Source organism: Hydractinia symbiolongicarpus, chromosome 4, assembly GCF_029227915.1.
Source record: "Hydractinia symbiolongicarpus strain clone_291-10 chromosome 4, HSymV2.1, whole genome shotgun sequence".
In the NCBI taxonomy this organism is placed as follows: domain Eukaryota; kingdom Metazoa; phylum Cnidaria; class Hydrozoa; order Anthoathecata; family Hydractiniidae; genus Hydractinia; species Hydractinia symbiolongicarpus.
The window spans coordinates 7,320,128-7,335,472 of NC_079878.1; the positions used below are offsets into that span (position 1 = coordinate 7,320,128).

Consider the following 15,345-nt stretch of genomic DNA (forward strand, 5'->3'; position numbering starts at 1 on the left):
ATTTTGCTCTTTTTAATTTTTTTAATTTTAAGAATAAATTGATTACTATTTTCCATTTTGTTTATAAAAAAAAGAATATAAAATCAGCGTCTGATATTACGCTCATGGCCAAAAAAAAGTTCTTCGGACGAAGGACCATTTAGTCAATTTTGCATTCTTTAAATTGTACTATTGACTCTGAAAGACAGAATGTCAGGGGTAATGGGCCTAAAATGCAACAAAAATAAATGAACAAATAAGTAATCGTAATTCTTTTGGCTTTTAATTTAATATATACTTATATATACCGCAAGTGGTTTTAAATATGTTTTTATATAAAAGCTGAAGTGAGAGAACATTGGTTAGATTTTTTTTTTTTAAATTTGTTTTAAAAGTTTGTGCCATTGGTTGATTTCATTCAACCGATGGCACAAACAAAACAAACCTGTACATATTAACTTTGAAACAAACCTGTACATATTAACCAATGTGTAATACAAATCTGAAATTCACCAACAGAAAAAGAAAACTCAGTTTTAAGGTATAGTAATATTCATAAACATTTTATGAGAGAGTAAAGAAAAAGACAGAAAGTTAAAAAAGCAATAATGACTTGCACAACAAACTAGCATATGGTAGCACAAGCTGCTTTTAATTATAAAATAAAAAGAGAGCACTGCAAAAGCTGCCATTTTAGATGTAAAAAATAATGTTTCCTAATTAACTTGCAATTGTTTTACCCAAAATTTTTATTAAAAAAGAAAGCAAAAGTTCAACAAGAAATTAACACAATGTCATTTTTCTTCCATTTTTTAGTAGCCAAGCATAAAGGTAGCACTACATGCTTGATAGAAAAAAATATCAAATATCTAAAAACAATGCCAAAAATTACGATTTAATTAGCTAAAACACATATTTCATAATAAAATATGCATGAAATTAAAGAACAAAGAAAAAATGAAAAATTCTTTAAAAAAAACAGTGTTATGATCTGCATAAAAATTAAGTCTCTTTTGTATTAGTAGTATTATTAACCCTAGTATCATTCTGTTCCATGTACAAAAATATCAACATGTGTACAATATAATCTAGATTACATATACATATACACTAATCTAACGCAGCTGTCATAGGAATGGCCTATGTAAGTTCCTTCCTAATATAGACCGCACATCATTTGTGAAACGTAGTGCATCAAGGATGGGTAAAAGATTCAACAGAGCTGTATCAGAGGGGTCGGCAAACCACGAGACTATTGGAATTGCATTGTCTAAAAATAAAAACAATTTTCAAGTTAAAAAACTATAAGGCCTTTTTCTGGATGATTATTACAAAGTAAAATAAATGATAGTACAAATAGATTTATTTTATTTGAGTCTTGGTAGACATATTATAAATAAAACAAAGTTATGTAGACATCAATATCTTGACTGTTGTGTAAGTTTATCGAAACATTTCTTTTTTTTAAAAAAAACTATTAATATATTAAGTATATGTTTGTGATGTCATTAATAAACTTAATTGGTCCAGTTTTGTTTGTTTCTCCATGTATGTTCAAACAGAAGTTTATTTAGTGTATATCCAGTTTTGGCTATATGCTTTGCAAATACTGACAACGGAGGATTTACTATATAGTAGCCTATTTCTTTGTGTTTGTGAAGAATTTAAGCATCATATCGTAAGGAATTTAATTAAAACTGACTTTGTTTTATGGTTTCACATAGTGTAAAATGAATGTACATCTAACTTTGTTTTATTTACAATTAATCTAACAAAATTTAAATAAAATGAATCTATTCGGAACTTCATTTATTTTATTTTAGAATATAAAATTGATAATGCAAGTTTTAAAATAAAATAAAAGAGTATATAACGCAACCAAAAGCCATTACATTACCTGGATTGCCTTTATAAGCACCAGGAGAATTGTCTAATATAAATATTCTGGATAAGTCTTGTGTGATAACAGTTAAATCTTTAGAAAAGCCTCCAATATCCACTTTACAATGCTAACAATGACAAATAAAAACAAAAAACAATTTTTATAATTTCCCTGTGATGTGAAGAATGGCTAAAAATAAGTAAAGTGCATCAAAATACAGCAAATTCATTGCAAGCAGACATGACTGTCAAAATTTAATTGTTATTACGGCTATTTCTAGACCACTCCTATTCGTCCCTAAGAATTTTAACCACGATTACCTGTCTGTAATATCTCCTATTTAATATTCCTTTATTTCTGTCTAGTTTGTCAGTTACAGCTGAACCATAAACTTCCATACTTGCTGTAAAAACAACTAAATCATACCACTGGCTGATCTAAATATGAAAAATGTGAGTATCAGGACAATAAATCAACGTCCGTTAATATCAGCATTCGAAAGTATACTATTGTATAATTGTTCATTCTATGTCAATGTCATTGATGAAGGCCTTTCATTTTTAATAAATACAGGACTTAAAAAGGAACACTTGATCAATTAGAAGTCCAACACCGAGAGCTAACATAATTTCAACAGAAAGTTGGAAATAGTTAAACTGCATAAAATCTGAACTGTCGACGAAGTAAAGAAAGAAATATATACAGCAACACCTACAGTGTCTAAAAAGAAATCCACATGTGGTCTTTTATGTACATAAAAACGAACTGGATGTCTGTCTATCGTAACCTAGTTAAAAAAAGACATACGTAAACCTTTATAAATCAGGACATAAAGGATAACTCCAGGTAAAATACAAGGCTTCTGGTCTTCATGTGTTTCATTTATACTAATGCAAAAAACATTAAACCAAATTTTTTGAATCATGTGTATTTTATTATGTCAATCCACTGTTTTGATCAGTTCAGAATTAGACATTTTCTAACAATTATTGCCCTCAAAATCTTGCTTGACTGATATATGACTTTCAAATGTATTGGAAACAATAAAATAGATTTATCAAATTTCAGTGAGGAAGACTTAAGGATCAAGAGGTCCGTCAAGACTAATATTTTAAAATTAACAGGTAGAAATGCATCAGTTGTTATTCAGCATAGAACCTAACACAAATTTTATGAAACAAAAGGAAATGCCAGAGGTAAGTAAAATTACAAGACTTATTGAGAAATTACACTATTTGAAACCAAGATAATCATTTAATAAAAATTGTAAACTTGAAGTAAATATCTTTTTTCATCCCATCAACCCTTTATAAATTTGCATCCCTCTTAACTGTGACACCATGGACTGCTGTGAATATTTTATAATGAATGGAAACAAATGCGGTAATTAATTTAAATACATTTTACATGTGATAACTTAATCTTATATATTAATTCCCTTGCGTGAGTAAAACTGTGAGTCCACGACACGGAAATCACGGGTCACTTTCTTATGACGTGGCTGTACGCTAAAATTTAACTAAAAAGATTAGGGATGTACTTCATAGAAATCGCACATAAGGTGTAAATATATAACCCGCTGCTAATAACGATATAAATATATATACCCTTATGCCAAAAAACTCTATGTTAGCATATATATATAGGTATCGCTACATATGAAACGGTATTAGATATTCACAAAGCATACGGACTGTTAAATGAAGTTCTTAGCATAAAACGGAAATTGTGTTTACGAAAAAGATGGCTGTTCTTTTTGAGTATTCTCTACTCTTTCATTCAAAATAAATCTTTAAAAAAACATTTGAAGAAGAGCATGGTTTTATAAATTAATCATAGCAAGGTTCTGTAAGGTTTTATCATGTTTTATTTTCAGTTTTGATTATATTATTGTTGCCAGACATGTTTTATAGCTAGCATCACAAAAAGCCAACCACCACCAACAACTAGCTAGCTAGCTAGGAATATATATATATATATATATATGTAGCCATGTTCTTTATACTTAGCTAAGTCTTCAGTTTATATTTAAGTGACTAGCTATTAGCTGCTGTAGCTAGCTAATGTTAGCTTTAAACTAAAGATTCCCAGTATATATATTCCCACAAAACCCATCAAACGTTATTAACCCTGAAGATTTTAAACATTTTCCTGGTTTTTTTTAGTTTGGAAGTTCTTTTCCTCCAAATATTGTGAAAATAAAGTTCAGAAATTACTTATTTTTAAAATGTAAATTTAATTTGTTTCAAATTGTGGTTTTGACATTTTCATGTAAGAATTTGTGGGCAAAAACCTTAATCAGCATGCTAAAAGAACTGACTTTTCTTAATTTAGAATTACTAAACACAACCATTTTCTTACATTTAGTGTAAACTTTTGTGCGTATGGCTTATATTTAATACACCAAAAGAGCTACTTTGTTGATTTCAATTTTATACTCTTTGTAAGCTATTTTTTTCTTCTTTTTGACATTTTGAATTAACTTATTGTTGTAGAAGGCATATAATATACATGCATATAAAAAAATGGAATTTTGCAAATTTCTGTTTTACCACTCAATTTTTACATTTTATAAGTTATTTGGAACAGAATGGTATGAAATAGACCAAAATACCTGATCTTAGTTGTTTTTAATTTACAGGCTGTGTCTGTGAAACTTTAAGGGGAACATTTGGGGGAAGACAATGACATGATATATACTGATAGAACTGATTTTTGTTGTGTTAGATGTTATATCTGAACCTTTTTGACATTTTATGTTAATTTTGCGAGGAAGGACCATATATATATACACAGAAGAATTCAATTTTACACCTTGCAAGCTTTGTTTTTCTATATTTTGTATAAATTCTTACTGGGGAGGACTCCGTGCAATATATCGAAATGACTGATCCTTCTCGATTTAAATTTGATGTGTTCTAAATTGTATATAGTTTTGGAAATTTTGTGTAAGATTTAATGGGTAAGGGCTAGATGCAATATGTCAAAAAAACTTTTTTTGTTGAATCAGAAGCACTCCCTACAACCATTCTTTTTTTTACAGTTTGTGAAGCTTTTGTGAGGAAAGAGTGTATGCAATATTATCGAAATAACTGATTTTTGTTGCAAATATTCTTTTAGAGGGCATATGCAGTAGATATATGTACCGAAATAATTAAATTTTGCAAACTTTGATTTTGTTGTTACCTCTCATTTTTTACATTTTGATTAAACTTTTGTGGGAGACCGTCAGTATGCGAAGGACCAAAATAAGAGATTTTAGTATTATTTAGAATTTGTATTTTGTGTTGCAAAATTGGTGCAAAAATTGACATAAAATGAACTTATATACAGATTGATTGCTGTTGTTTAACATGACTCATTATGACTTATATATATATATTATGAAAATTTGTGACAGAATACTATGTGAGATTTGAAATTTTGTTTACTTTGTTGATGGTAAAACAGCATGCAAATTGCTAAAAGGACTATTAATTTTAGGTTTAAATACTGTTTTTTTGTTGGCATTTTGTCTAAAGTTTGGTGAGGAAGGACCGTATGCAATATATCAAATAATGTTTTATTGCATTATAATTTATCCTTGCAAATCCCTTTTTAACACCTTAGATAAAAATTTCTACTTAGGCAAAATTTATTGTTTATTTTTCACATTTTGTGTCAACCTTTGGCAGGGTTTGCAATAAACTAACTGATTTTAACATATACAATGAGAGAGATTTGTGTTTGACATTGATCAGCTTTTTTGTATATATGTGGCGTTTTGAGTGATTTAAATTTTATGGGTGAGATGTATGTTGAAATGCTTTTTAAAAACTTTTTTCCGAATAATTTTCGCATTTGTCAGATGGTCAGAGCAAGTAATTTTAGTAGATTTAGATTTTAAATGTCACATATGTACTGCAGTTGTTGAAAACCTTTAATATTTTTGGTCATTTATATAATAATGCAGATGTAAGATGCGCACTGCTGTATTGTTTGTTTTTTGATGGACATATATCTGCTACATAAATTAAATGGAATACAGTGGATTCTTTCACGGGAAACAGCTAGTAAAACTTAAAAGTGAATAGTTCACAAAATATATTATACCTTTAATACAAAGTCAGGAGGAGTGGATGGCTTCACTGTTGGCCTAGCAACACTGTAAACAAAAAACGAACATGCACAACACTAAAATATACCTACTAAACACTCCAGACTCTTTTTTTTGATTTATTGCCTTTGAGATTTATATCATGAAAATATAAGAGATCCTATACCCTTCGTGATGAGAATGAATTAATGTTTCATCTAAATCTAACACCATAACCTTCCTTGGTACCAATCCTAAAAATGGATGTAAATAAACAATATACTCAACTAAAAATTTCCTAGAAATTAATAATAGATATTAACCTAGAATTACATTAAAATTGATATTCTTAAAGGGAACCCGAGGTATAAAATAATGTTAGACTTACATTATAGAGCTTAACAAGTTAGTTAACAAGTCTTTTTAAATTTTTTAAAAATTTCTTTTCGTTTTTAAGATATTCACATTTAAAGAATTTCAGATTTATAGGGTATATACAGGGTTTATAAAAGCTTACCCAGAAAATTTAATTGCAAACCAAGTTGCAGATCCCGAGTTATTGAGTCGTCAGCAAAAAAATATGAGGCCTGGGACGAGCAAGCGAGTGTCATTTTGGCAAAAAATTTATGTTAATCAATTAACCTTTATAATATCTATGCATTGATAAAGTTTGAATACACACCCTTAACAGGTCTAAAATTACTGATGAAAGAATATGTCCAAATTTGTTATTTATATTAATGAAATAGTAAATAAAGTGCTAGATTGTAGATTGTTATTTCCTGGAGTCAAATTGTGTCATTTATCACATTTATAAGGTGAAAGTCCAAAATCACTTCAATTAAGTCCCACAGTCAATGGTTTCACTGTTAAAAGCGATGCAACCTTAGTATTATCAGAAAACTATCGCTAAATACATGTTCGTACGAACATGTGACGCAACCGTTGTAACTCAAACACACTGATACCAATAAAAAGTCGATGAAATGTAGTTTTTGAAACTGTCCCTATTTCTTCAGCGCGTGCTAACGGCTAGAATTGGTACCACCGTAAAAAATGAATTATTTATCTAGATTTTTAAATAAAGCGCTACCACAGCGCAGAGTGTAATCGCCGAGTTCCAGCAATCATGTCAAATTAAGAAGATTGTTATTTCCTGGAGTCCAATTGTGTCATTTATCACATTTATAAGGTGAAAGTCCAAAATCAGTTCAATTAAGTCCCACAGTCAATGGTTTCACTGTTAAAAGCGATGCAACCTAGTATTATCAGAAAACTATCGCTAAATACATGTTCGTACGAACATGTGACGCAACCGTTGTAACTCAAACACACTGATACCAATAAAAAGTCGATGAAATGTAGTTTTTGAAACTGTCCCTATTTCTTCAGCGCGTGCTAACGGCTAGAATTGGTACCACCGTAAAAAATGAATTATTTATCTAGATTTTTAAATAAAGCGCTACCACAGCGCAGAGTGTAATCGCCGAGTTCCAGCAATCATGTCAAATTGAGAAGATTGTTATTTCCTGGAGTCCAATTGTGTCATTTATCACATTTATTAGGTCACAGTGCAAAATCAGTTGAATTAAGTCCCACAGTCAATCGTTTCACTGTTAAAAATGATGCAACCTAGTAATGTCAGAAAAATATCGCTAAATACATGTTGGTACAAATATGTGACGCCACCATTGTAACTCAAACGGACTGATACCGTTAAAAAGTGAATGAAATGTACTTTATGAAACTGTAAACTACTATTACTGAAATATGACATCATAATTCATGCAGCATAAGTAAATCTTAAATTCTTTAAATATGAATATCTTGAGAACGAAAAGAGCTTTTTAAAAAATTTAAAAAGACTTGTTAGCTAACTTTTTAAGCTCTATAATATAAGGCCAATATCATTTCATACCTCGGGTTCCCTTTAAGAGCGTATACACTCTTACACAAATATTTTTTTAATTAATTTTTAAAATGGAGACTACAACGTTAATAGGCTTTATTAAATTCTGCAGCGTTTTTGCCGGAACATAAGACAAGCACTAATGACATTCCTGCCTTTTTTGCATTACAAAACAAATCGTTGACCTTAAAATAACTCAGAGGTTATGGTGGTGTCAACAAAAAAATGGTATTATTTTAAAGCCATGTTTACAGTGATGATTGACAAGTTAAAATTATGTGTGTTACATCCAAAGAGCATTTATATTTATATTATTATTATATTTACTCGAGTCCACAAACATTACAAACTTTGGACATCCTGAGTGCTGTCATTAAGATAACTTTTAAAGTACAAGTGGATTAAATAATGTGAAGTTTAACAACATACTTAGTCTTTCAATTGATACTGGTGATAATGCAAACATGTCATATTTGATAGTTTGGTGTTGTATAACCTAAAAGAAAACAAACTTCCTAATAATATTAACTTGACAATAAACAGCAAGCAAATAAACATATAGCATCCATCTAAATTTAGAGAAAAAAATGAATAAGTGTTAGTAAGGATTCAGATTTTTACTGATAATTTTACACATTGCAGCAATATCTCTATTAACTTAAAGCTTGTTGCCAAAAAATGAGAAAATGAGATTTTCAACAAGAGCACACACGCTAACAAAAAAGCCTGCGAGCTTTTTCACTATAGCGAAAAAAGCAGTCAAATGGAAATAAGCCCAAGGTTCATATATGGTTGTATTTTGGTAAAGAATATTACAGAAATTTTAAAACACCTCACATGAAACCATCGCATGCAATTAAAACCAAAAAGGTGTATTTCTGCTAAACTTTCCTGGCTAGTAGTTTCAAAAATTTAATGCACTGTTAACAAATAAAATTAGCCTTGACCTATCCATTAATCCCAAACATTTACCAACAAGTGTGTAACATCTACCAGGTTAATTTTTTCTGTAGGACGTTAATTGAAAGACTACAGCACTTTGGGCTGTTATAAATATCATCTTCTACTCAAAAATGTTTCTATCACCCAAAGAAGTATTGAATTTGTGATACAAGTACAAAGTTTAAGAAATAGAGTAAAAATATACATACTGCTCGCATATTCTTGCGTAACATATAACCAACCAGACTCCACAGCTTCGTTATGACAATGCATATTGCACGCAACCCCATTATATTTGCAACAAAATGTTTAATAGTCAGATAAAAAGAAGTCATTTGATATGTATTCTTTTTCTAGTAATTAAATATTCTTTTACTATTATACAACTAGTCAATAAAACTGTGAAAAAATCAACTTAGGCACAAGAACAATGGAAAAATATAGGATATTTTAGATGACTTCAGCAGTGCATATATAAAAATCTTTCCTAGCAAATTTACCTGTTGTTTCTAATATGTAGAGCTTGAAGCACTTATGAAGAAAATTTGCTCACGTTATCAACCTATCTGCTTGGAAACGGGTGTTATAACCAAGCTTTGAAAATCTTACCTCATTTGGTCCCTGGTGACCCTTGGTTACTGACACAGGAGATGACGTCAGTTATAACACCCCCAGTTATTTAGCCTTAACCTGAAAAAAGTGTAATGCATTACATAGCTTCACACGTCAATTCAATATGTACTAATGTTAAAGTGTTTCAAAGGATTTTAGGAGGTTTGTGGGTTGAAGGTTAGGAAAAGACACTAAAAAAAGTATAAAAATCATTACATATTGCAGGAGATTTTGCCAAAATTTTAGCAGGAAATAAGAAGTTATATACTACTTATAATCGAGTCGTTTTTTGAATGTCAGAGAGGCTGTTCATTTTAAATTGCAATAATTATGTAAATATAGCCTATCAGTCCTGTTGCAAGATAAACATATATGCTCAAGTTTTTGTCACAAAAAACATAATTATTAAAACTTACTTATACTAGTCGGTGGCCTGTGAAAAAAAACCCACAGGTTCGCCCGTTCTTTTTATGCCGCATTGAGTGCGTCTTGCTACTTGCAGTACCATTTTGACAGACAGCCAGACGTATACGAGTAATTTAATATAAATTTATATAAATAGTAATAGTGTATAAGGCAAAATCAGAAGCAGAGAGAAGCATATTTGCAGATGTGTTAAGGAGGGAAGACCAGTGCAATGAGGTATTCAAGATAGCAAAGCAAATGAAGAAGACTAATCAAGATGTTGTAGGTAATGATGAAGGTGTTTTGGCTAGCACAGAGGAGGAGAAAAGGGTACCTTGGAAGAATTATTATCAGAGGTTGCTTAACACTGAGTTTGATTGGGATGAGGATGATTTGTCTGGTGATGATGTTGTAAAAGCAGGGCCGGCTATGCAGATCAAGACAGAATGGGTAATGGAGGCTAATAGGAAATTGAAGATTGGCAAGGCTGCAGGAGTATCAGGTATTGTTGTAAAGATGGTAAAGCATCTGGATATATTGGAGTTAAGCTTATTACAAGTCTTTCTAATCAGATTATAAAGGATGGTGCTATTCCGAGTGAGTGGCAGTTGAGTGTAATAGTGAATTGTTTCAAGGGCAAGGGTGATGCATTAGAAAGAGGTAACTATAGAGGGTTGAAGTTGGTTGATCAAGTAATGAAGGTTATTGAAAGAGTGATTGATAAGTTACTTAGAGAAAGAATTGATATAGATAAGATGCAATTTGGTTTTGTTCCAAGGTGTGGCACTACAGATGCAATAATTTTACTCAGACGAAAGCTTTACGAAAATTATTTAGGAAAGAGAAAGAATCTCTATTTTGCCTTTGTAGATTTAGAGAAAGCTTTTGATAGAGTGCCACGTAAAGTTATTTGGTGGGCTATGAGAATATTGGGTGTGGATGAGTGGCTAGTTACGATGGTAAAGTCTATGTACAGCAATGTTAGAAGTCGTGTCAGGATTAACGATTCACTTAGTGATGAATTTAGTGTAAATGTTGGTGTACATCAAGGTTCTGTACTTAGTCCTTTGTTGTTTGTTCTAGTCTTAGAAGCGCTGTCAATGGAGTTCAGAACAGATTGTCCATGGGAGTTATTGTATGCAGATGATTTGGTTCTCATAGCAGAGTCGATGGAAGAATTAGTTGAAAAGTTTGAAAAGTGGAAGGAAGGACTAGAAGAGAAAGGCTAAAGGTGAACACAGCAAAGTCTAAGGTCATGATTAGTAATATTGCAGCCAAGTGTGACCTTGTAGTTGGAAAGTGGCCTTGCTGAGTTTGCAGGAAAGGGGTTGGTAGTAACTCAATTTTTTGTCAGACTTGCAAGCATTGGGTACATAAGTAGTGCAGTAGTATTGGTGGAAGGTTAAGAGCTGACATCTAGTTTGTATGCAAGCGTTGCAAAGGTGAGATTATACAGTATGAAATATTTCCACCTTTAATAATATACAACAGTGGCTCATTAGAGAGAGTTGAGAACTTCTGTTTACTTAGGTGATATGTTGGACAGTGAAAGGGGTGTTGGAAGTTGTAGTGTTACTTGTTGTTAGGTTCTGCTTGAAAAAAGTTCAGAGAGTTACTTCCTTTGTTGACTAGAAGAGCCTTTTCAATTGTAGTATAAGGCCTGTGTAAGAAGTGTTATGTTGTACGGTAGTGGGGCAGTGAAGCAGGAAGATCTTGACCGTTTAGAAAGGAATGATAAGAGAATGGTTAGGTGGATGTGTAACGTCAGTCTGAGAGACAGAAAGAGTTCAAATGAGCTAAAAAGCAGGCTAAGTGTCCGTAGAATTAAAGATGTTATCCAGATAAGAAGATTGAATTGGCTGGGGCACTGCGAAAGAATGGAGGGGGATAATTGGGTAAGAAAGTATACACTTGGCAGGAGGTTATAAGGACAGACTTGATACAGGGGGTGTTGAGTTTAGATCTGACACAGTCTAGATCAGATGGGAAGAGGGTCATTAATATACCCCGTCCAAAATTAATAAGTCACTAGTTGTTATTGGGGGGTTTCACATTAAAATAAAGCATGCTTAGTATAAAAATAAAGCATGCTTTGATTAAAGCAAGTTGCCTGTAACATCAAAGGGAGAGTTGTAAACAAAATTTAAAATGAAACGTTCATGATGTTGTTTTTCTCACATACGAATGAACTTTCACTTTCATAATACCCGCTCAAAACCCTCCCTTTTAATACTCAAATATTTGTGCATAATTTTTATTCTATTGTTTCATGTACTTATAGCAGCTAAAGCAAAAATAAAGAGTGCCTCGAAGCACTCTTTATTTTGCTTTATTTAAAGCATGTTTAAAGCAAGTAAACATAATTTGAAAGGCGATTTAATAAAGCAACAATGCATTCACATTATTAAGCACACTTTAAATTTTTTTTTAATTTGCTTTAAATTTATAGCATGCTTTTAAAATTCTAGTGTGAACCCACCCCCCATTGAATACGGAAAGAAAAGAAAGAAAAAATATTAAATCAATGGAAAGTAAAATTAACTAACTCTGGCCACCATGAAACACGCGGTGTAAGTCATTTCTGCTGTTAAAAAGAAAAGTATGGGTGTATTCCAGAAACAGTTAAAATCCTAGAAAGATAAGGTTGTGTTGTCTGTGTACAATTTGCTTAAAAAATGGGATACACATGGAACTATTGAAGATCTACCTTGGCCTGTATGCAATCTGGTTGATGTCAGTTTAGAAATTCTTGATTTTATTGACAACACAATGAAGAATAACGATGAAACTACTGCAAGGAGATTGGGTACAAAGTTGACAGAAAGATTTAATGTCCACTTTATTAAAAATTAAGTGATGGAGAAGAGGTCTAGGGTGATTAGCTACTGGTAGTAAGTATTGCCAGTTGGTTCGCGAGGCTAATCGAGTTAAGCGATTAGAGTTTGCGCAACTATGCTTAAGAAATCAAGAAAACTTTGAAGATGTTCTTTGGAGTGACGAGTCGTGCATACAACTAGATTGGAATGGGAAGTTATCATTCCATCTTTGTGGGAGCCTCCGAACCTAAAAGGCAAGCCCAAACATCCATTTAAATTCTGTGTTTGGGCTTGTATCTCAAAAAAGGTGCATGCGATATCCTCATTTTCAGTGGAATTACGGATGTAATATTTTACTGAGAAGAGATTCAGCAAAACACAATTACACCATTTATTACTGAAACATTCCCAGATGGGCACTGATTTATGCAAGATAACGACCCTAAACACACAAGTAATCAAGCAAAGGAAACATTTCAACGATTAGGAATAAATTGGTGAAAAAAAACCCGGAATCGCCGGATATGAATCCTATTGAAAATTTGTGGAGACATTAAGAAACAATGTTAAGCCTCGAACGAAAGAAGAATAAAGACAGGAATAAAACAATTTTGGGCTGGCGTGACAGCAGAAAAATGTCAGCGTTATACTGGTCTTTTAAAAAAAGTTGTACCCAGAGTTGGTGAACGGAACGGGAGAGCAACTGGATTTTAGGTTTCAATTGAATTTTGTATTTCAGTACAGTACAGTACAGTAGAAAAAATGTTCGAATATTTTCGGCGTACTCGTACGCGCAGGATACTTGTCGCAGAAGAAATTACTCGTACCGTAGTTTAATACTCGTGTATAGTTACTCACAATCAGGACTGTATTCCTAAAAACCCACAAATTTGCTTAAATAGTCACTTTGGCACATATGGTCCTTTTTTCCTTGCCTGTCAGGATGTGCCCTTATGGAATTTTGTAAATATTCACAGCTCATTTCTTAAACATGATAGTTTAGTAGGCAGCGTTTTGTGAGGACCTTTTCTCATTAAAATGATAGTCAGACATTTTCATATAATCATTGAAATTTATAAGAATTACTGAGCTATTCTCCTGGTTAGAATGTCACATGGTACAACTCTAGGTTGAGGGAAAACATGGATGTTTCACAGTCAAAATCTCACAGAAGAAGCTTTGAATAAACAAGAACTCCATGTTTCTGAATTAAAGTATATAACCCTTAATTACCAAAAATCACTCAAAGCTATACAATTGACATGTTTATAGTTGGAAAACTTTATGTTTGCTGACCAGGGGAGAATAGCTACCTGGTCAATAAATAGTGCACATATAAGTTAGAGTTTAATTTTCAAAATAAACCGTATACTGCATATGTCCTAATACATATTTTCTTTAACATAGGGGGAGGAGGGGGGAGGAAGGTCTGTCCTCCTTTGTGAAAGTCACTAAGGCAACTAAAGTTTTTTTGTCAGCTCTCAAACAAAATCACCTAATTTGTTTTGTTGGAAATATATGTTGTGATAATAGATTTTAGAAAAAGCAGAAATGCATACAATCATAGCTACTCAGAGCTAAACTGGTCTGAAATGATAAAACATATAAAGCAACGTGCAAAATCATACTGCCATATTATTGTTTGCGAGATCCTGGATTTTTAATCCGAAAAGATAAAACGGATTTTACCACGCCCGAGACTTTCTTTCCTTTTCCCCGCCCAAAACGCCTCGACCACCGCGATTACAGGGCCTGCTCTACGCCGGGCCTTAGGACTATCATCAAAAGGTTAAAGAACTATCACTTTGAGCAATAATAACCATAGCTAGTGAAGCAGTAATGATTTTCGATGAAAGTAATTATGAATTTTTGATTTTACTGCTGTACCTCTCCGAGAACTGGAAGCTTGTTGCCACTCTTTTTCGAAAATGGTGTGCCAAGAAGTGGAGAAATTGTTAATTAATTAAGACTTTCCCCTCTAGATAATCTATACTTGGGGTCACTCCAAAGAAGTAGCTGAACTTTCACTGGGTAATAGCAATCTTTACTTACAAGCTTTTTCACTTCATCACACACCACTGTTTTTTTAGCTAACGTGTACCTGCAACCTCGTCCCCAGGACTATTTGTAACGGCCGTGCGCTGGGGTTCGAGCTTGGTGTACCTGTAATAGAATTATTACTACGCCAAAGATGACCCTTCCCTTCTAAAGCGCATTACATCAAAAATTTTGCGAATTTTGTTTTAGTGCTTCCAACAAGCCAAGATTTTGATTTCTTCAAGTAATAATTATAATAATGTTGGTAACATTATTATAATATTAAACCGATTTGAAAGAACTAATCCGGCGTTATGTAGTCAAGGCCTTGAGAGGGGTGTGCACCACCTATAGATAGGGGGAGTTGCTAGACTGTAGTTTTTCAGCTTCTTATTATATGTAGTTTGCAGAATTAAGCGGCAAAGTTGTCATTATTAAAGTGGACATCGCCCACCGCAGGGAATATCTACACAAAAGAGATCGCAATATTTTTGGTTTATTTTCTTTCTTACAAATTTGTCAGGGATGGGGGGGGGGCAAAATGTGAAAGACATTCCTAAAATACAAGTGGACAAAAAAAAAGTTTCTTCTCGGTTTCCTGCGCATGCGCAGTGATAAGGTATAAAAGCGAGATCGACAGTTGACCTTGGCATCGCATCGCAAACTTTACCCTTATGTGTCTTATGTA

At 32.5% G+C, this 15,345-nt stretch overlaps 1 protein-coding gene across 1 annotated transcript; it reads right to left on the reverse strand.

The window, feature by feature from the left end:
* Window position 1: 1 nt before the first annotated feature.
* LOC130641028 (CTD nuclear envelope phosphatase 1A-like) lies at window positions 2–9,475 on the reverse strand. Its single transcript, XM_057447659.1, has 9 exons — window positions 9,397–9,475; window positions 8,997–9,140; window positions 8,275–8,341; window positions 6,124–6,190; window positions 5,954–6,005; window positions 2,577–2,648; window positions 2,182–2,298; window positions 1,877–1,988; window positions 2–1,249 (listed from the first exon to the last, which is right to left on the reverse strand). The coding sequence occupies exons 2-9, from the start codon at window positions 9,120–9,122 to the stop codon at window positions 1,107–1,109; spliced, it is 756 nt and encodes a 251-aa protein (XP_057303642.1). The 5' UTR covers window positions 9,123–9,140; window positions 9,397–9,475; the 3' UTR covers window positions 2–1,106.
* Window positions 9,476–15,345: the final 5,870 nt, after the last annotated feature.

What these genes read in the sequence shown, in the direction of transcription:
- LOC130641028 (XM_057447659.1), bottom strand. Translation starts at nt 9,122, where the DNA reads ATGACTTCTTTTTATCTGACTATTAAACATTTTGTTGCAAATATAATG. An exon ending in ATTCATTCTCATCACGAAGG is followed by an intron (nt 6,006 to 6,123) that starts GTATAGGATCTC and finishes TTTTGTTTACAG; the next exon opens with TGTTGCTAGGCCAACAGTGA. An exon ending in CTCCTGACTTTGTATTAAAG is followed by an intron (nt 2,649 to 5,953) that starts GTATAATATATT and finishes TTTTTTAACTAG; the next exon opens with GTTACGATAGACAGACATCC.